A 20,407-nucleotide genomic window follows, 5' to 3' on the forward strand; every position below is an offset into this window, starting at 1 on the left:
TCGGGATAGGCACCCCGGACGATAAAAAGGCCGAAATAAAGCCGAACTAGTTCGGGATAGGCACAGTAAGAGTTAACAGACCAGAGTTCACATCTCAGCATTCTGCGGTCATGGATTGTTGCTATCAATAGATTAGTTTGTCTCCGCTCTACCGCCTCCATTTGGGTTCAGATTGAAATCTAACTTCATCCAGGGGTTCATTATAGGGCTGTCACGATTATGACATTTTACATGACGATTAATTGTCACTCAAATAATTGCGATTAACGATTTAATTGTGTTTTTGTCGTTGACAATTACATTTCTGTTTGGCTTTTAGGCTTTGAAGTTGCACATGGTAGATATGACACATAACCTAAACATACAAAGAAACTACTGACATATTTGACAACTTTATACTTAAAAAAAGAACATTGATAGCGGAAATAGCCGAGCTACAAACCATTCTGCCTATTCAAATCATTCAACTTACTACTGTACAGTCATCGTTTTCCATATCCTCATTTCCCATGGTGTCTGGGGGGTCCCCAACCTTTTACAATACTGTCTCATTCTTTTAAACCTCTCCTCTCCTCTCCTCTCCTCTCCTCTCCTCTCCTCTCCTCTCCTCTCCTCTCCTCTCCAGGGGTCAGATCCTAAGGTCACAGCCAGCACCAACTGTCGCTATGAGGTGACCTGGGGGACGGAGTACGCCTGTCACAGAGACTACCTGGAGAGTCACACCTGCAAACTGACCAGTGACCAGCATGACGTCTCCATAGACCTCACTCCACTCACACACCAATGTGAGAGCACGCACTCACACACTCACACTCACACTAGGGGTTCTATTATGATCCAGGTCTTATGCCTTATGCCTTAACTTCTTTGCCTTTTTTTACTATATACATATTTTGTTTAATATTTCAAATAGCTGATCTGCAAGTTCACAATGTGCAGATGTAGATCAGCATTTGGAGTATTTAAAAATGTTTTTCAAAATAGTAAAAAAAAAGGCAAAGAAGTTAAGGCATAAGGCATAAGACCTGGATCATAATAGAGCCCTTGGGCATTAACGAAAAAGTCGACAAGTCGATTCAGTCGATTTCATTACACAAGTCGACTCCCACCAGAGAAAGTCAAAGTTGAAAAAAAGTAATACTTTCTATTGTGAAAATAGCTGATCTACATCGCGAGGCGTTGTGAGCATGTAGATCGGCTATTTTCACAATTTCTGCCTCTATATATTTGACAGTTTGGACAATGTTTAATTTGCCATTTTAAAGGTATTAAAAAGTCCTTAAATTGGCACTTTAGAAATGTGCAGATACCCTCTATACACTTAAACTTTATGTTGGTTTGTTTACAGTTGAGTGACATTAAGTAACATTAAGTTAATCATCTGGGGACCCCCCAAAATAATTGGGGGGTCGTGTGTGATGTGATGACGTCATCAAACGATAAAGTCGACTTCAACTCAACCTTTTACTGAATCGAGTCGACTTGCAAAAATCACAAGTCGTTAATGCCCTAACTCACACACGCACACACACGCACGCACGCACGCACGCACGCACGCACGCACGCACGCACGCGCACGCACACACACACACACACACACACACACACACACACACACACACACACACACACACACACACACACACAGTAGCGTGTGCCTTGCTGTCCAGGCCGGCCGTTGCTATGTGAGCTATGAGGACGTATTTTTAGCCTCTATAAAGAGGGAAGTTAAGTTTATGAATAATCTTAAGTGACCGTAACCTTCCCAGCTTGCCCTACTGCTGCTCATTGTTATTTCCAGTCATATCACGTGCTTTGTCACCCTCTGTGCACATGGTGACTCAACACATTAATCAGTCCATGTATCAGCAGCACATCAAACTATCCTTGTAAAGCTTCCTCAAATATTCACATTCAAGTGTCCTTGGCCCTTTTTCTTGAAATTAACTTTTGAACATTTTAATTTAAAAAACAACTATTAGCATAGCAATACACATGTTCGTGTATTCTTGAACTGAATAGGCAAATGATTGCTTTGATACATTTTGTTTGATCACGCTTAACCACATTAACCCTAGTGTTCCTATTTTGGGCATATTTATTTTTATATATTTTCAAAATCCCCCCCACTTGTGTGCACTTCTGTGAGCCTGACCAAATTAACTCATTTCCTGATATCGCCGTCGAAACCGGAGATTTCCCGCTGTACCACTCTGCTATGCCCGTAGATCCAGGAAATTTAATTAGCTTTAATCATTATGAAACAATTAAAAGTATGATCGCTCTTTATAGCCGATTCGAACTCTACAGGCCCGCCTTCTAACTGTATCCGGCCCTATTTCCGGTTCTGACCGGATCTAGGTTTCCGTATCCGGTCTAAGGCCCATTGATAGCTCCGGTCCCATAGGTTTCCATTGTAAACAAAGGAAGGAGCTGCACGGTCATATCATCGTCTTTTTTCACACGTTTTTTTTTATTTGGAAGCGGTTTGATTCTTGTACATGAGTCGCGCACAGATCGTGCACTATGCGTGCACGTGCCCACATTAAAAGGTAAGGACAATTTGGCAGGAAAACAGTTCAGCCTATGTTTAAAATAGCAGCAAATGAGTTAAATCCAAAGCTTTACTAACACGGCTGTTATTGAATAGAAAGCAATACTTATTTGTACATCATTTGAACATATTGACAACGAAACTGGACTGGCGACTTCTTCACTCCGTTACTTTGTAATGTTATATTCATCTTCAAACAGTGGATAGTCATTAATTCATAGCATAATTTATGTTTGTTTTGGTTTTCTAAGCAAAATGTTGTAGTTGGGCGGCAGTGGCTCAGGGGTAGAGCTGCCGGATGGAGAACCGAAAGGTTCCCAGTTCGATCCCGGGCTCCCCCAGAGTTAGTGTCAATGTGCCCTGGAGAAAGACTCTGAACCCCTAGTTGCTCCCGGTTGGTGCAGGTTGGTGCCTTGCACGGTTTCCTCTGCCATTGGTGTATGAATGTGAGTTTGAATGAGTGAATGTAATGCACAATCTATCAGTGTTGTTTTTGACAGCATATTTTGATTTAGTTTTAGTCATAGTCTTTGAATTAAAAATGTCTTTTAGTTTTAGTCTAATTTTAGTCGACTAAATATCATAAGATGTATTTTGGCAGGCCTTGATGGCATCGTAATGACTGATTTTACACCTGGTTTGCGTACTGAAAATAGCCGATCTACAAGCTCACAACGTGTCGCGCTGCGACGGTTTGTGAGCTTGTACGACGCGTTGTGAGCTTGTAGATCTGCTATTTTCAGCGTGCAACACCTGAGAGCAACGAAACATAAAATTACTGTCTTCTCCACTAGTCCCTCCCTAATGTTTTAGTCTAGTTTTTTATTTTGTTGACGAAATTGGCAATATATTTAGTCTTAGTTTTAGTCATCATAGTTTAGTTTTTATTTAGTTTTCGTCAGTGAAAAAAACATAGTCGACAAACATTTTTTGTCATAGTTTTAGTCGACGAAATCAACACTGCAATCTATGTAAATACCATTTTAGAAGTACTATTAGACTCATTTCTCTGTGTGTGCGTCCGTGCGTGCGTTGTGTGTGTGCAAGCAGACATTTCGTCCAACCTCTCCTATGCTGAGACCAAGTCCGGCGATCCGAGGAACGACTACGTCTTCTACCTGAACGTGTGCGGGGGGATCGGCTCGGTCATCTGTGGAGATGAGAACTACGTGTCAGCCTGCCAGGTGAAAGCCAGCGGAGACGTCAAGAAGGTCGCTGGAAGATACCAGAACCAGACACTCCGGTAAGGAGAGAGAGAAACCAGCCAACTATCTGTGGTTTACTTTATCTATCTATAATACACTATCCCCCTGCTTCTAGGTTACTTAGGTCATCCACCCAGAAACTCCTCCAAGTCCCCCCGTCAAATTTGGTAACGAAAGGTGATCGGGCTTTCTCCGTAGCGGCACCGATACTTTGGAACAATCTCCCACTACACATAAAAATTAGCCCCTCCATTGAACATTTTAAATCAAATCTGAAGACCCACCTTTTTACCCTTGCTTTTAATATAGTATGATTCTATGTTTTTGGTGTTGCGTGAACTGTTTTTCCTGTTTTTATTGATGTTGTTTTTGGTTTCACAATTCACATGTAAAATTGCTTTGTAAACTGTTGTTCTTTTGCCTCCGGAAAGCACTTTGGGTCAACTATTGTTGTTTTTAAAATGTGCTATATAAATAAACTTGACTTGACTTGACTTGACTTGACTTGACTTGACTATCTATCTCAACCAGTGGGCTGTTTTAGAGATTTTCAAGTCTCTCTCCTCTCTCTCTCTCTCTTTCTCTCTCTCTCTCTCCTCTCTCTCTCTCTCTCTCCTCTCTCTCTCCAGCTATTCTGATGGAGACCTAACTCTGATCTACCCTGACGGACAGAAGTGTTCCACGGGCTTCCAGAGGATGACCATCATTAACTTTGAATGCAACAAGACCGCAGGTGAGACCCCCGTTTAAAACCTATGGAAGAGGACAGATATAGTTATAGTTAAAGCGTGCAAGACTTACAGTTTCATCGATCTTAAAGGGCTCATGACCTGCTATTTTTACAAAACATAAAAGTTTTTTTTGTCTCTGAGGCCTTTTCAGTTGCAATGAAAAATAAAAGTTTGCCTGCAGGTGTCACTGTTGAGGGATTTTGCCTGTCAATCATTGTCTCTGCTCTCTGTGTGTGTGTGTGTTTCATCCTCAGCCAACGGTGGTCAAGGCTCTCCTGTGTTCGTGGGTGAGACTGACTGCACCTACTCTTTCAACTGGGCGACGCTCTATGCGTGTGTGAAGGGAACGGAGGACCCTCTGTGCAGGGTCTCCAACCACGGGAAGCACTACGACCTCATGCCCCTCACGCGATACCCTGGTGAGACGGACTGTGTCTTTAAGGCCTAGAATTATTGAATGCTTTAACTATTGAAAAATAGCAGATATACAAGCTCACAGCGCGGCACCGAGTGCCGCGCTGCGAGCTTGTAGATCTGCTATTTTTGAAAAAGTTGTGCAAAAAGTTGTGCAAATCTTTGAATATATGTATTTTTAAAGCAAACGTTTGTAACTCAAATTTTGCTTCTGGGGGGGGGGGGGGGGGGGGGGTCCCTGGAACTAGATATTTTGAGATGCGGGTCCGTGGCCAAATAAATATAAGTTTGGGGGTCCTTGACATGAAAACGTTTGAGAACCACTGACATAGCAGTCTCTCAAGAACAGACTAACTGAGCTCCAGTGAAGTGAAAAGGACCTTTTCTTTGATGATGATGGCTGGCCAGATTGCTGACATAGAAACATAGGTTTTTCAAAAAACCTTAGAAGGATTCAAAAGACACTTATAGAATCGTAAAAAAAATCAAATTTTCACAATTTTTCAAAAATAACAGATCTACAAGATAGATAGATAGATAGATAGATACCTATTATCCCAAGGGTGCCGCGCTGTGAGCTTGTAGATCTGCTGTTTTTTAATAGTTAAAGCATAAAATAATGATACACTATAATGTGTACCTGTTCTAAATGGGTTAACCCTATTCTGGTCATGTCATAAGGCGGAAATAGCAGATATACAAGTTCCCACCCCGTTGCTACATACAGTAGCTCATGAAAACAATACGGCCTTTCTATTCCTGGAATGTTGGCATGCTAAAATATCAGCCATTGTGGTTGCATTAATTAATCTGTGTTCTGTCTCAAAATCCATCTCTCTCTCTCCCTGTCTTCATTCAGAGTCTGAAACGGCCCAGAACTGGGAGGCGGTTTACGCCAGCACGCCGGAGGGAGACAAGAGTCGCTTCTACCTCAACATGTGTCGCAGAGTCATCCAGAGAGGAGCGGCCACGCGCTGCCCAGAGGACTCTGCCATCTGCGTCGTAGGTGAGGACAGACGCACGGAAAAGCAAGGGATTTCATAGCTCTGGTCCATAGCGTTAGTGGAGTTCTCCCTAACGCTATGTTCCTCCAAATCCTTGACAAATCTGGAAAGACCCGTTGTCTGGTCCGAAAATTTAAAAAAAATGTTTCGCCCCTCACCAAACCAAAGGTATCAGTGGACAGTTGAAAGCTTACTCTACTTAGTGGACGCAGTCTGAGCCCCCCACCACACGATTAAAATACTATGGCTAAATGAAAAATATTCCACCGTATGGAGACACTCTTCCTGGTTGAATACTCTTTTTACGAAACAGCGCTTCCAACGTCGCAGAACTGAATAACACCCAATGAGACTAATGCTCTGTTAATGCGGTGCATTTCAGGTCCTCTGACCTGCGCGGCAGTAGTGAGTTGATACCGTGATGGTGACGACAAATAGTGAAAAACTAGAAGAAATGGAGTCTCCATCCGGTGGAATATTTTTCATTTTGCACTAGAAATGTATTTTAATCGTGTGGTGGGGGGCTCAGACTGCGTCCACTAAGTAGAGTAAGCTTTCAACTGTCCACTGATACCATTGGTTTGGTGAGGGGCGAAACAGTTTTTGTTATTTTCGGACCAGACGACGGGTCTTTCCGGATTTGCCAAGGATTTGGGGGGTAGACGAACATAGCGTTAGGGAGAACTCCACTAAACGCTATGGACCAGAGCTAGGGATTTCACTAACTAAGAACAAAAGAAAGAGTGGGATTTAGCCATGCACGTGCCCTAGTGTCCTGCTGATGTCTTAAGCATATCCTGCTGCTTCTGTGGCTTCTGTTACTTCAGATCAGCACAACAAATCCAAAAGTCTGGGATTGTTCCTGTCCTCGGTACCGACCAGCGAGCCAGGAGGTGACATCAGGCTGGTTTACACTGACGGGGACAAGTGTGACACCAACACCAACATCAGGACCATCATCACGCTCAAGTGCAAACCAGGTGTGTGCGTGTGTCTCAAGTCAAATGTCATTTGTGTCGCACACTAAATCCAGGGTTCCCACGGTCATGAAATTCCTGGAAATATTTTGAAATTAGAAAAAATATTTTTCCAGTACTGGAAATGTTTTGGAATTTATCAAGGGTCCTGGAAGGTCCTGGAAAAAATAGCTATGCATTGTCTTTGGTTATTGATTTTGTTAATCCCTCTGAAATGACAAATTAAACATGGGCCAAATTGTCAGATATTAGAGGCAGAAATTGTGAAAATAGACAATCTACTGAGCATGTAGATTGGCTATTTTCACAATAAAACCGTGTTATACAAAATTCCTCAACTCTCTTCAAATATGATTATTTCGGGGCTCACAGCCTGAAAAGGTTGAGAACCACTGGCATACGCTACCTGTCTTTGGGCATTGCACATAGGAGTAAGCGACACGTTATTGTTATATAGTCCTGGAAATCGGGTTAAATATTCTGGAAAGGTTTTGGAAATTAATTGGTAAAGATGTGTGGGAACCCTGAAAGTCATACCACGTGCATCTGTGAAAATAAAATTCCCATATTCTCCTGTGCGTGCGTGCGTGCGTGCGTGCGTGCGTGTGTGTGTGTGTGTGTGTGTGGAACATGCATTTAGTTTCTGGCTGTCACAGTGGATTCTATTCCAGACTCACATGGTCATATTTTCGTGTTTTGTTGTCTTTGGTCGGTTCTTGCCGTCCTCCCGTCAGGCGAGCTGGAGAGCGCTCCCATCATGCGCAGCGTGTCGTCCGACGGCTGCATGTACGAGTTTGAGTGGTACACGGCCGTGGCCTGCGTGCTGTCCAAGGCCGAGGGAGACGACTGCAAGGTGCAAGACCCACAGTCTGGTAGGACACACACACGCACGTTATGTGCACATAAACATCCCATAGCAACAGTTTTAAAGCAGTTGTCAAGCTCTTAACACAACTGTTGCCAAAAAAAGACCCCTTTGTAGGGCTTCTCCGCCATGCCCGAGGAACCTGAAGATTTAATAAGCTTTAATTAAAAAATAAGAATCCGTCGAAGCCGAACTAAAATAGGCCGGAACTAATGCTCCGGGATCGGTTTCTACACACATTATGGAGCGGACCGATTAACATTGAGGCCGCAAACCGGAAGCGGATGGTCCGTCCTCTATTCCAGCCCGTTAGCTTTCTGTGTAAACACCACGGCTTACAGATGGAGAACGGATTGATCAATTTGATCAAAATTTAAAAGGATTTGAGAAGCTGATGGAATACGCGAACACACGGTGCATGGCAGTGTCCGATCGTGCACGATGGGAACTGGATTAGCGCCCGCGTTAACAGGTAGGAGAAGCCAGCAGTGAAAGACATAGAAAAGTCTTCGGTTTCCTCGGCTGTAAACAACCAATGAGTTAAGGTGCATGTATATGCTGTATGCAAGGTTGTCAAGGTTCTAAGTAGGCGTGTGTCTGTGTAGGTGTAACCTAGCCTACCAGGCTTTCTGAGAGAAAGCCTGGTGTTCGTTCACAACAGGCCGTTTGGTTTCCGCCTAAAGCGCGGAAACCACTAGAAGAAGCGGCGTTGCTTTGATTTGGTTCCCTCCGTTTGTTTCCCCAATCCTTATTAAAATGCTCGCTAAAAGTTGCCAGTCGCTAAAAGTTGGACTAAAAGATGCATATACCAAACAAATTTTTCAAAAGCAAAACTACTCCGCATCAAGGAGTTTATTAGGTAGGCCCTAAAAGCGTGTCCTTGAGCGCAGGGGAATATTTTGGGTTAAAACTGAATCCGGTTTGATCTTTCCGGCAAATTGTAGTCCTTTTAGTACTACAACATGACGTTTTGTGGTTTCCGCTCCAGACCGGTTACAAACCCGAAAAGTGAAGTGATCCCAGACTAGTGTAGGTGTGCTTGATATCATTGGACACCCAGGCTGCCACTGGCTCTCTCATCTTCCTCTCTGTCCCTCTTCCTCTCACCTTCCTCTCTCTCCCCTGCTCCAGACTTCACCTTTGACCTGACCCCTCTGTCCAAGCCCGACGGTGGCTTCTACAACCTGTCCAGTGACGTGTACGACTACTACATCAACGTGTGCGGTCCCGTCACCGTCCCCGCCGCCTCCTGTCCCGCCAAGACGGGCGCCTGTCAGGTGGACAAGAGGTGAGGACAGAGCTGTCACGATTATGACATTTTACATGACGATTAATTGTCACCCAAATAATTGCGATTAACGATTTAATTGTGTATTTGTCGTTGACAATTACATTTCTGTTTGGCTTTTAGGCTTTGAAGTTGCACATGGTAGATATGACACATAACTTAAATATACAACGAAATTACAGACATATTTGCCCACTTTATACTTAAAAAAGAACATTGATAGTGGAAATAGCCGATCTACAAGCTCACAACGCGTCGTGAGCTTGTAGATCTGCTATTTCCACTACTTTTTGAAAGTGTTTGAAACTATATTAAAGGACAACTCCGCCCTAAATCACTTCTAGGCTCATTTTCCTACTTATATTGATCCAAAATTACTGTCCATGTGGTCTATTAGGCACAAATGCTCCTGTTGTCCAGTTTCCCCAGCAGAACCCAGCAGCTCTCATAGCATAGAGTGGAGCCTATAAGCCTATCACTCTTACACTATTTGTTGTGGTCAAAAGTGATTTTATTTTTCATGAATGTGTTACTAGTTGTCATTACAAACACATCCATGTCATCGTTGTCCCACAAAAGCCATCACACTCTTCTAAACAGATGTTATGCTTTTATGTGTTTTACCAAGTCCCGGAAAAGATGCCCTGTGATTGGCCAGTACAGTCAATTTGATTGGCATTTGTGCCGAATGCTCACCCCAAAACATGATTTATGAGACTGTGGTGGCTTGTGTGGAGCAAACAAGGCATGGATGTGTTTGTAATAACAACTAGTAACACATTCATGAAAAAAGAAATCACTTTTGACCGCACCAAATAGTGTAAAAGCGATAGGCTTATATGCTCCACTCTATGCTGTGAGAGCTGCTGGGTTCTGCTGGGGAAACTGGACAACAGGAGCATGTCTGCCTAATGGACAGTATTTATGGATCAATATAAGTAGGAAAATGAGCCTAGAAGTGATTTAGGGCGGAGTTGTCCTTTAACATTGACGATTATGCAAAATAATTGCGATTAGACGATTATGTAATAATTGTGACAGCCCTAAACACAGTAACATTCTCTGTGATAACGGGTCCATCTGGTTAAATTCATAACACAGCGCTTTACAACGTAATATATTCACTGTATATTTGCACATCCGTGAAATGTTCTGCTCTGCAACTATAAGTGAGCTCTAATGGCCCAGCACCCAGGGAGCAGAGGGGTTAAATGCTAAAATAGTCGATCTACAGTACAGTGTATAACGGCTATTTTTGCAATATATTCAACTGCCGTATTATGACCTGTTACTATGGTTAAAGGTTCTACACCATGCATTTAAAAAATAATTGATATATCATTGGTTGTGTCCCAAAAACGTTTTTCAAAAGGTTTGAGGCTAAATTACCACTCCTGAGTTACAGAGGCCCTGTCATTTCTGCCTGGCTTTCAGAGCATTTTCAGCTGAAGTACATCCTTCTCAGGCCTGCCCACCCCTCCCCAACCCCCACTCAGCACAGCAGTAGCAGTAGGTCCCTCTGGTGATGTCACCAGAGGGAGAAAATCTGACAGCCCGTTCTGAGACCTGCCTACATAGATCTGCCCATAAACTGAGAAAGACACAATGGTCAGAGAGAGGACTTTGTGAGGATAGAACGTGCTGGTGGGACATAAAAACAAATACATGAAAATTGGAAGAAATTAAATTCATGGTGTAGTCCCTTTAAGTGGTTAAGTGTGAAGTTGGTACTTATTCTTGCCCGAAACCTGAGGAAAACTATTCTTGACGAAACGTTGGTTTCCCTTTTAAATAAAATACGTTTGCATCGTGGCTACGAGCTGTGCGACCTCCTTGGTAAATAAAGATCAATCGGTGTTGAGGAGCTGTGCGATATAAATTTCTTGTGTCGTTGACGTCTCTTTTTCTCTGGTTCAGCTTGAAGTCGTGGAGCCTGGGGGAGTTCAGCTCCCACCTGTCCTACTATGACGAGGTGATCCAGTTGACCTATTCTCATGGTTCCCAGTACAACAACGAAGGACACACCCTGCGCTCTACGCTCATCACCTTCCTCTGTGACCGAGATGCTGGGGCCGGACAGCCCAAGTTCCAGGTGAACCTCTTCTCCTTCTCCTTCTCCTTCCCTTCTCTTCTCTTCTCTTCTCTTCTCTTCTCTTCTCTTCTCTTCTCTTCTCTTCTCTTCTCTTCTCTTCTCTTCTCTCCTCTCCTCTCCTCTCCTCTCCTCTCCTCTCCTCTCCTCTCCTCTCCTCTCCTCTCCTCTCCTCTCCTCTCCTCTCCTCTCCTCTCCTCTTCTCTTCTCTTCTCTTCAGCTTAAAGTAGGGCTGTCACAATAATTACATAATCGTCTAATCACAATTATTTGAGGTAATCGCAATTATTTTGCATAATCGTCATAATCATTTCCATGTTGAGAAATGTTAATATACCGTAGTTACAAACACTTTCAAAAAGTAGTGGAAATAGCAGATCTACAAGCTCACAATGTGTCGCAATGCGACGAGTTGTGAGCTTGTAGATCAGCTATTTCCACTATCAATGTTCTTTTTAAAGTGTAAAGTTGTCAAATATGTCAGTAATTTCTTTGTGTATTTAGGTTATGTGTCATATCTACCATGTGCAACTTCAAAGTCTAAAAGCCAAACAGAAATGTAATTGTCAACCACAAAAACACAATTAAATCGTTAATCGCAATTATTTGAGTGACAATTAATCGCCATGTAAAATGTCATAATCGTGACAGCCCTCTTCTCCTCTCTTCTCTTCAGCATAAAGTAATAAACTGTGTGTATAAATGCGTTTCAGAAAGAGGACAACTACACCTATATCTTCCAATGGTACACGTCCTACGCCTGTCCAGAGAGGCCCCATGAGTGCGTGGTGACCGATCCCAACACGCTGGAACAATACGACCTGTCCAGGTAACACTGAACAATACCACCTGTCCAGGTAACACTGAACAATACCACCTGTCCAGGTAACACTAAACAATACCACCTGTCCAGGTAACACTGAACAATACCACCTGTCCAGGTAACACTGAACAATACCACCTGTCCAGGTAACACTAAACAATACCACCTGTCCAGGTAACACTGAACAATACCACCTGTCCAGGTAACACTAAACAATACCACCTGTCCAGGTAACACTGAACAATACCACCTGTCCAGGTAACACTAAACAATACCACCTGTCCAGGTAACTCTGAACAATACCACCTGTCCAGGTAACTCTGAACAATACCACCTGTCCAGGTAACACTGAACAATACCACCTGTCCAGGTAACACTGAACAATACCACCTGTCCAGGTAACTCTGAACAATACCACCTGTCCAGGTAACACTGAACAATACCACCTGTCCAGGTAACACTGAACAATACCACCTGTCCAGGTAACACTGAACAATACCACCTGTCCAGGTAACACTGAACAATACCACCTGTCCAGGTAACACTGAACAATACCACCTGTCCAGGTAACACTGAACAATACCACCTGTCCAGGTAACACTAAACAATACCACCTGTCCAGGTAACACTGAACAATACCACCTGTCCAGGTAACACTAAACAATACCACCTGTCCAGGTAACACTGAACAATACCACCTGTCCAGGTAACACTGAACAATACCACCTGTCCAGGTAACACTGAACAATACCACCTGTCCAGGTAACACTGAACAATACCACCTGTCCAGGTAACACTGAACAATACCACCTGTCCAGGTAACACTGAACAATACCACCTGTCCAGGTAACACTGAACAATACCACCTGTCCAGGTAACACTGAACAATACCACCTGTCCAGGTAACACTAAACAATACCACCTGTCCAGGTAACACTAAACAATACCACCTGTCCAGGTAACACTGAACAATACCACCTGTCCAGGTAACACTAAACAATACCACCTGTCCAGGTAACACTGAACAATACCACCTGTCCAGGTAACACTGAACAATACCACCTGTCCAGGTAACACTGAACAATACGCAGTCCTGCTGAAATATCTATTGTGCTATTACTGCTGGGGTGGGTGGTTACTTTCTGACATTCTCCAAATAACATGATCTTCGATATTGATATATCAATATCGCGATATTAGATGTAAACAAAAATTGCAGTAAGGCAGCTTTATTGAACATTCTGATAAGGATAGGACACCTTCTGTTAAATAAACTAACAAAAGTTCCCTTCGATACTGGAATTATATTCAATAAAAAAAACATGTATTGTGCTTGCTTGTGTAGAAACCTTGATAATCGATATTTAGCAAAGAAATTAAATCTGTGTGAAACTTGTCAATAGTGCATGTTTTTAAGGGACAGATCTATTATTATGGATATAAATAAGTAAACGCTGTGATTCTCTATCAAACACATGGACATTATATTTCAACACATATGGACAGACCTGCACCTTGACATGAACACAGAGATTACACACAGTTATCAATAGACCAAGAGTAGCTGTACGGAATGGAAAAGTAACTGTGCTTTCTCTCTATTTCGCCCCCCAATCCCATCCCTCTCTCTCCCGTCTGTCTGTCTGTCTCTCTGTCTCCAGGTTGTCTCGTCCGGGCTCCAGTAAGAACTGGCAGACCATGGACCTGTCAGACCCCAACAGCTTGAAGAAGTACTACATCAACGTTTGTCGGCCCCTGGTGGCCACTGTGGGCTGTGACCGTGAGGCGTCTGTGTGCCAGATGAAGTACGAGATGCAGCAGGTGTGTGGTTCTGTGTGGCCCTGCGTGAGACTGGGGACATTGGGAAGTTAGTGTGGTTTGGTGTGGCCCTGCGTGAGACTGGGGACATTGGGAAGTTAGTGTGGTTTGGTGTGGCCCTGCGTGAGACTGGGGACATTGGGAAGTTAGTGTGATATTGTAAATACAGATTTGTACTAAGTTATGAGCTTATAGATTATTGGGTATTGTCTGTGTGTGAATACCACGCACAACAAAGTATATTAAGCCCTTAACCCTGCAAGACCCGAATTAATTTCTACTGGCCAAATTAAAAAATAAATAAATCAGATGGTGTTGTAGGAGTCCTAATCACAGGAAAATGTAAATTTAAAACATTAATAATGTTTTTGTAAGGTTTTATAGCCATAAATCATAAATCATAAATCATGCTCTAATTTGCATTTTGGGGATATTTTTCACAATATTAACATATGCACGTGTTATAGACATTCTAATGATCACGAAAAAAAAAAATTACAGGCATTTTACTTATGTTTTAGTGAGGAATAGCTTCAGTTAAAAAGTGAGATGTTGTTCGTCCAGACGCTGAAATTTCAACTTCTCTGGGAGGTGTGAATGTCAGTCTCTGTGGGGGGTATTTTTATGCAAATATCGTGGCCAATGGCATTGTAATACTAAACAATAGGATTTAATGGTGATGTTAATGTGAAAAAAGAACAGGAAAACTAATTATAACATTTTTAAAAAAATGATTTAAAAAATGTTGCCAAAAAGCAACGCTGGGCCTTGCAGGGTTAATGCATTCATTGCAGGTTTCTCTATCGGTTGGCCTTTTGCTTCATCTTCCTCTACTGCTGCAAGCATTCTATTCATCTTTGTCTAATTGCAATGACCACTGGCACACTGGGTTTTGGTTTACAACGTAAGCAGTGATATACGTAAGAGAGTCCTTGTGATATAATATGGTATTCTATCATACAGTGGGCATTCTACGGCAACAGCACCATAGCCATGTGTGTAGCCATGATCTATTCACAATACAGCCAGGGGTGGCTGTAGCTTAGTGGGTGGAGAGACTGTCTGGGAATCACCAGTTCACCCTAATGCAACGTGTTGTGAGCTCCATGCCTTACGTACTTATAGGTGAGCTATTCATCACACGACCAGGTATATAGGGCTTTAGTAGTTCAAATTACCTACCTGCTTCCAGTCTAGGGCATTCACCAAGTATTGGCATATCAATATCAAAGTCACTATTCGACCTTGTTCACCGAAGTCGAATATTCGCTTATCTTTATTTTTTTTATTGTTTTCTCTATAAAAAATATATAGTTTATAAAGCTTGGCTTCATAAGAATGAGTTGTCAATGCTCCTGGTGGATGAATTTGTTAATGCTCTATACCAGGGCTTCTCAAACCTTTTTAGGCCGTGACCCCCAAAATAAACATATTTAAACTGGGACCCCCACCCTGACAAGCACTTGGAATTGTAGGTATTACATTTAATGTGACTCGGTTCCGCAGATAAATATTGTGAAAATAGCAGTTGTGAGCATGTAGATCGGCTATTTTCACAATGTTCGCCTCTTGCTTACTTAATATTTGACAGTTTGGCCAGTCCTGTCGAATATTCGACTATTCGAATACTTTGAGGTCGAATAATTCGAATACTAAAAATCACTATTCGTGAATTCCCTATTCTAGTCCTGATATAGGGCTTAAGTATTTCAAATTACCTACCTGCTTCTAGTCCTCCCAGTTTTTTTAACTTAAGCGGTTCTTATTGGTCGTCTTATTGGTGCTCCAATCGTTGACTGGTTGACATCTGTACGTCATCCACATTTTTGCACTCTCCATCATCGTTGAGGACCAAAGCCAAAGTTCTGCCAAAGCGTCGCACTTTTGTTTCGCAGCCAAATGTCATTCATGTCACATAATCATTTCCTCAGCTTGCTGAGGCTGCTGTGACCCGAGGTTACCTTGTCATGTGTTATGTGGCTGAGTGCACTGAAAGTTGGGCCAATTCTTTTATACAATAAGTGTTCAGCACATTGTAACAGTGGCCTACGTACTGTATATGCTGCGTGTTTAGGATAAAGTTAGTTACTTAAAGGTGATACACCATGAAAATTCACTTTTCCTATTTTAAAACCTTTTTTGGGGTCCCACTAGCACCTTCTATCCTCACAAAGTCCCATTTCAGACCGTTGTCTTTCTCTGGTTTTGGGAAGGTAGAGGTTAAAAGCATCCCACGGGTTCTCAAAACAGGCTGTCCAGATGTGCTGCCGTTTGTGACGTCATAAACCTTTAAAAAAAAATGTTTTTTTTTTTTCAAAAAGATTTTTTTTTTTCCTGAAAATGCTCTGAGAGCCTTTCAAAAATGAGAGGCTCTCTATTCAGGAGTGGTAATTTAGCCTCAAACCTTTTGAAAAACGTTTTTGGGACATAAACAATATGACATAAATACTTTTTAAATGCATGGTGTATCACCTTTAAAGAGCTACTGTACTTACCGTATAGCTACTTTACATTGTGACTCGTCAATAGAGACTGAAGGAAGGCCTTTACTGAAGGAGCAGAGGGTATATGAACGGGCTACAGGTCATTCCAGAGTCTAGGGCCAGACGCTGCAAAGGCCCGGTCACCTCTGGTCTTACAACTGGTTGTGAGCTCAGTCAGGAGGAGCGACTGGTCAGCTGACCTCAGCGCTCTGGCTGGGACGTACGGCTTTACGAGCTCTGATAAATAAATAATTAAAAGCAAACAGTAAAATGTTAAAATATATTCTATAATGGACAGGGAGCCAGGACTGGAGTATTGTGGTCGCATTTGTTCTTGCCAGTGAGGAGGCGAGCGGCAGCATTCTGCACTACAGTAGCTGCAGACGCCTAATAGAGCCAACTGGTCTAATATACCAACATGAAGGGAGTTGCATTAATCTAGAAGAGGGTCTGCAAACTGATGGACCGATGAGCTTCTTATTTCTTGTGAACATTGCCAGTAGGCCACAGAAGTACCTCCACTACTTTATTGTTTCACATACGGTGCTTTATGTGTTTTACTTTTTGAAAGATCTTTTTTAATTTATAACAGGAGTTGATTCACTGTCATGGACATGCTGGCCACATGAAGTCCAACATCCACATTAGAGCCAAACCGCTCCCTTGTGGATGCCAAAATACACACAATCAAATGTTTTCTAACAAAATGTCAGTAAATAAGGTGTGGAGTTAATAACACCAGTGGTGACTCTCTCTCTCTGTGTCTCTCAGGGCGTTCTGGCAGAAACCTTGTCAGTCTCTAACATGGGCGTGGCCAAGAGCGGGCCCATCATCGAGGGGCGGGACAAGCTGCTGCTGGAGTATACGGGCGGCTCGGCCTGCGAATCGGACGGCCTGCAGCTCACCTACACCACACGCATCCACCTGGTCTGCAACAAGGGGGCAGTGGTGAGTCTGCAGCGTCAGCGTCAGTGCTTCACTTGATACACATCCAGTTAATAAAGTATTCGACCGTCAGGTTGCAGTTACTATCAAAACCTCCACCGGCTGTCAGTCCCTCTGTCAGTCATGTCACACGTCACACTTTTCCCCTACTCATATCTCCGCCACCGTTGCCCCAATCCATGCCAAACTTTGCAAACACATTTCTCTCATGGCCCTCTTCTGGCGCCACCATGTGGCCGATTCTTGCAAGACACATTTTTGGACACTGCTCCTACAGATTTTTCCCTAAAATCACACAAACCGGTGCACAGTATCTCTACAGTCATGTTATCAAAATGCATCTGTCCCATCAAGCGCCACCATCTGGCCGATTTTTTAAAAACCCATTTTTGGACACTGCTCCTACATATTTTGCCCTAAAATCATGCAAAGAGGTACACAGTATCTCTAAAGTCGTGTCATCAACATGGATCTATCCCATTTCCCATATTCCCTCCTGATTGGCTACCATTGCCTTCCAAAGTTTGTGTATGCGACCTGATGGTCGCTTATCTCCCGATTAGGGAGTCTTACTGGTAATGTATTCTTAATCGTGTTAATAAAGTATTCAATCAATCCAAGATGATCATAAATGTACATATTGTGTTTAGGAAACATTGCTAGTGTAGGGGCCTCCTTTAACACTTTCACAAATAGCGACTTACAAACCTTTTTCAGTAATGAGATTTTATTATGTAATTTAAACTGTAATTTCTATATTTCAACTTTTTATTTTCCTCCCTGTAAATTAATTCCCTACTTTGTCCTACAAGAGTGTCACGCTACAAGCATCACAACACAGTACAGTACTCGTATATAAACATGAATCTTTGGCATGTTCCAATTTGACCCGTCTGTGGTGAATTTTTACAGTCCTCGCCTCCACGGTTCCTGATCTACCAGAACTGCACTGCAAACTTCATCTGGGAGACCAGCGCTGCCTGTGCCATCAGAACCACCCAGAACAGTGTGAGTGTCAAATATATGATGTTCTGTTGAACAGTGTGAGTGTCACATATATATATGATGGGCTGTTGATGTCCTCAGTGAGACGAGCAAGTTGAAGTTTGATGATTTAATTTTGTGTGTGTGTGTGTGTGTGTGTGTGTGTGTGTGTGTGTGTGTGTGTGTGTGTGTGTGTGTGTGTGTGTGTGTGTGTGTGTGTGTGTGTGTGTGTGTGTGTGTGTGTGTGTGTGTGTGTGTGCATGTTCTAGAGCTGCTCGGTGGAGGACCCCAACACTGGATTTGAGTTCAACCTGCAACCCCTGGCCTCTGAGAAGGGCTACACCGCCACGGGCAACGGCAAGACGTTCATGGTACGCGCGCACACACACACACACACACACACACACACACACACACACACACACACTGTATGTGCATGCACATACGTCTGTCTGCAAGTTGAGTTGCTAAATAATAGATTTTTCCGCCGCTCCATTCAGTTTGTTCGTTTGTCTGTCGGCAAAATAACTTTTAACAGATGGACAGATTGTCATGGACCTTGGTGGGAATAATAATCAGTAGGCTGGCCTGTAGAGAGGATTCACTTTTGGCTGGTGAAGCTTAAAATGACATGTTTCCATAATCTCTCATACTGTAGATCAGGTTGGAATTGCTCTTCTCAGTTGTTTTGTATATTGCCCAGTCAACATCTACTGCACACCTGTCTACTCCTTCTAGGGCAGGGTGTGTTGTTTGTTTACTTTGTTAAACGTGGGCCTGTAAAGCCCTTTGTGGGTGTAACAGTGATTAAGAGCTGTATCAATACAGTTGAGGAGAGCTACTCATACTGTGAGCCAGTGGTTTTCAAACATTTCAATGTCAAGGATTTCAAAATGTATATGTATTATTTGGCCACCCATTTGAAAAGATTTTGTCCCAAGGGCCCCGATAAGAGAATGTTCTCAATTGTTAAAGATGTTTGGAAAATGTTTAAAAAAAATAGCAGATCTACAAGCTCACAACGTATTGCAACGTGGCACATTGTGAGCTTGTAGATCGGCTATTTTTTGGCAAAGAGATTTGGTAGTGAGTGAAAAAAGAGACCGTATCAGGTACTTTATTTCCAGGTCCGTTTGACCAATTATAGAGTTTAAATTTAAATGGTACCCGATATGGAGCTCCACAAATAAAAGGTGAATTGATCCTAGTAATTTCACGATAACTTTAAATATCCACGATACGATTATTGTGAGTGTTTTTTAATCACGATAATAACGATAATGGTCCCATCCCTATACTCTCATGCAGGTGAATATCTGTGGGGAGGCGGGGGCGTGCGGGCCGGGGGCCGCAGGCTGTGAGCTGGAAGATGGCAAGGCCTTAAGCCCTGTGGGGGTGGAGAGGAGCCTGCAGTACTCCACCGATGGACTGCTCACCCTCACATACAAAGGAGCCCTGGACGTACCCACAGGTAACCATAGACTGCAGATCTGCTCTGTTTTCCCTCTACACCTGTGATTTGGTTACCAACTCTCCATCATTTAGCTGGGGACCACCTGGAACCCCCTCAAGGACCACTGGTGGTCCCCAGACCACTGGTTGAAAGCACTAGGAGCTATTTTCTGCAATAGGTGTAGAGTCTACACCTATTGCAGAAAATAGCTCATCTATAACCTCACGAGATGACGTGAGCTTGTAGATCTCCTATTTTAGCCGAATATTCGCCCCTAGAACATGAACTCATAATGGTTCAAATGGTTAAACTGTCATTGAAAGGTGAGAAATTGCAAGAAAGACACAGACTTAAATCCTCTCCCTTTATGAGTTGAGTACAAAAGGACCCCAGTGTAAACAAGCCATTGTGCTCTCTTGGATTTAAACCCTATTAGCAGACCTTCTGAACTGTACTGTCTTGTGCTTTTGCTGTGCAAACTGCCAATAAAGTAATCAATCAGTCGATTAATCAATCAATCAGTAACGTGTCGTCCCTCAGGCACTCGGAACACCTTCACCATCACCTTTGTGTGCAACGCTGACCTCCACCCGGGCTCCCTGAGGCTGGTGAGGGAGGAGCTGAGCTCCTCCACCCACACCACCCACGACGTCTTCCTGGAGTTCGCCACGGCGCTGGCCTGCATCCCTGCCCCCGTAGACTGCCAGGTCTCTGGTAAGTCCATCCCTGCCGCGACCGAGTATTTCCGCAATGGTGGGGGCTTGGGAGTGTGGG

General features: G+C 43.1%; 1 protein-coding gene across 1 annotated transcript in view; it reads left to right on the top strand.

Moving 5' to 3' along the window:
• igf2r (insulin-like growth factor 2 receptor) overlaps nt 1-20,407 on the top strand; it is a 95,206-nt gene that overhangs the window by 30,411 nt on the left and 44,388 nt on the right. Inside the window, exons 8-23 of the mRNA XM_080745274.1 lie at nt 626-785; nt 3,605-3,797; nt 4,389-4,492; nt 4,745-4,909; nt 5,764-5,910; nt 6,736-6,888; nt 7,620-7,757; nt 8,882-9,038; nt 10,956-11,130; nt 11,841-11,956; nt 13,612-13,771; nt 17,023-17,199; nt 18,109-18,204; nt 18,450-18,551; nt 19,489-19,651; nt 20,174-20,347. Coding sequence (XP_080601400.1) covers nt 626-785; nt 3,605-3,797; nt 4,389-4,492; nt 4,745-4,909; nt 5,764-5,910; nt 6,736-6,888; nt 7,620-7,757; nt 8,882-9,038; nt 10,956-11,130; nt 11,841-11,956; nt 13,612-13,771; nt 17,023-17,199; nt 18,109-18,204; nt 18,450-18,551; nt 19,489-19,651; nt 20,174-20,347 — 2,380 coding nt within the window. The remainder of the gene's footprint in view (nt 1-625; nt 786-3,604; nt 3,798-4,388; nt 4,493-4,744; nt 4,910-5,763; nt 5,911-6,735; nt 6,889-7,619; nt 7,758-8,881; nt 9,039-10,955; nt 11,131-11,840; nt 11,957-13,611; nt 13,772-17,022; nt 17,200-18,108; nt 18,205-18,449; nt 18,552-19,488; nt 19,652-20,173; nt 20,348-20,407) is intronic.

The sequence above is a fragment of the Nannobrachium achirus genome (assembly GCF_963921795.1).
Source record: "Nannobrachium achirus genome assembly, chromosome: 16".
Taxonomy (NCBI): Eukaryota; Metazoa; Chordata; class Actinopteri; order Myctophiformes; family Myctophidae; genus Nannobrachium; species Nannobrachium achirus.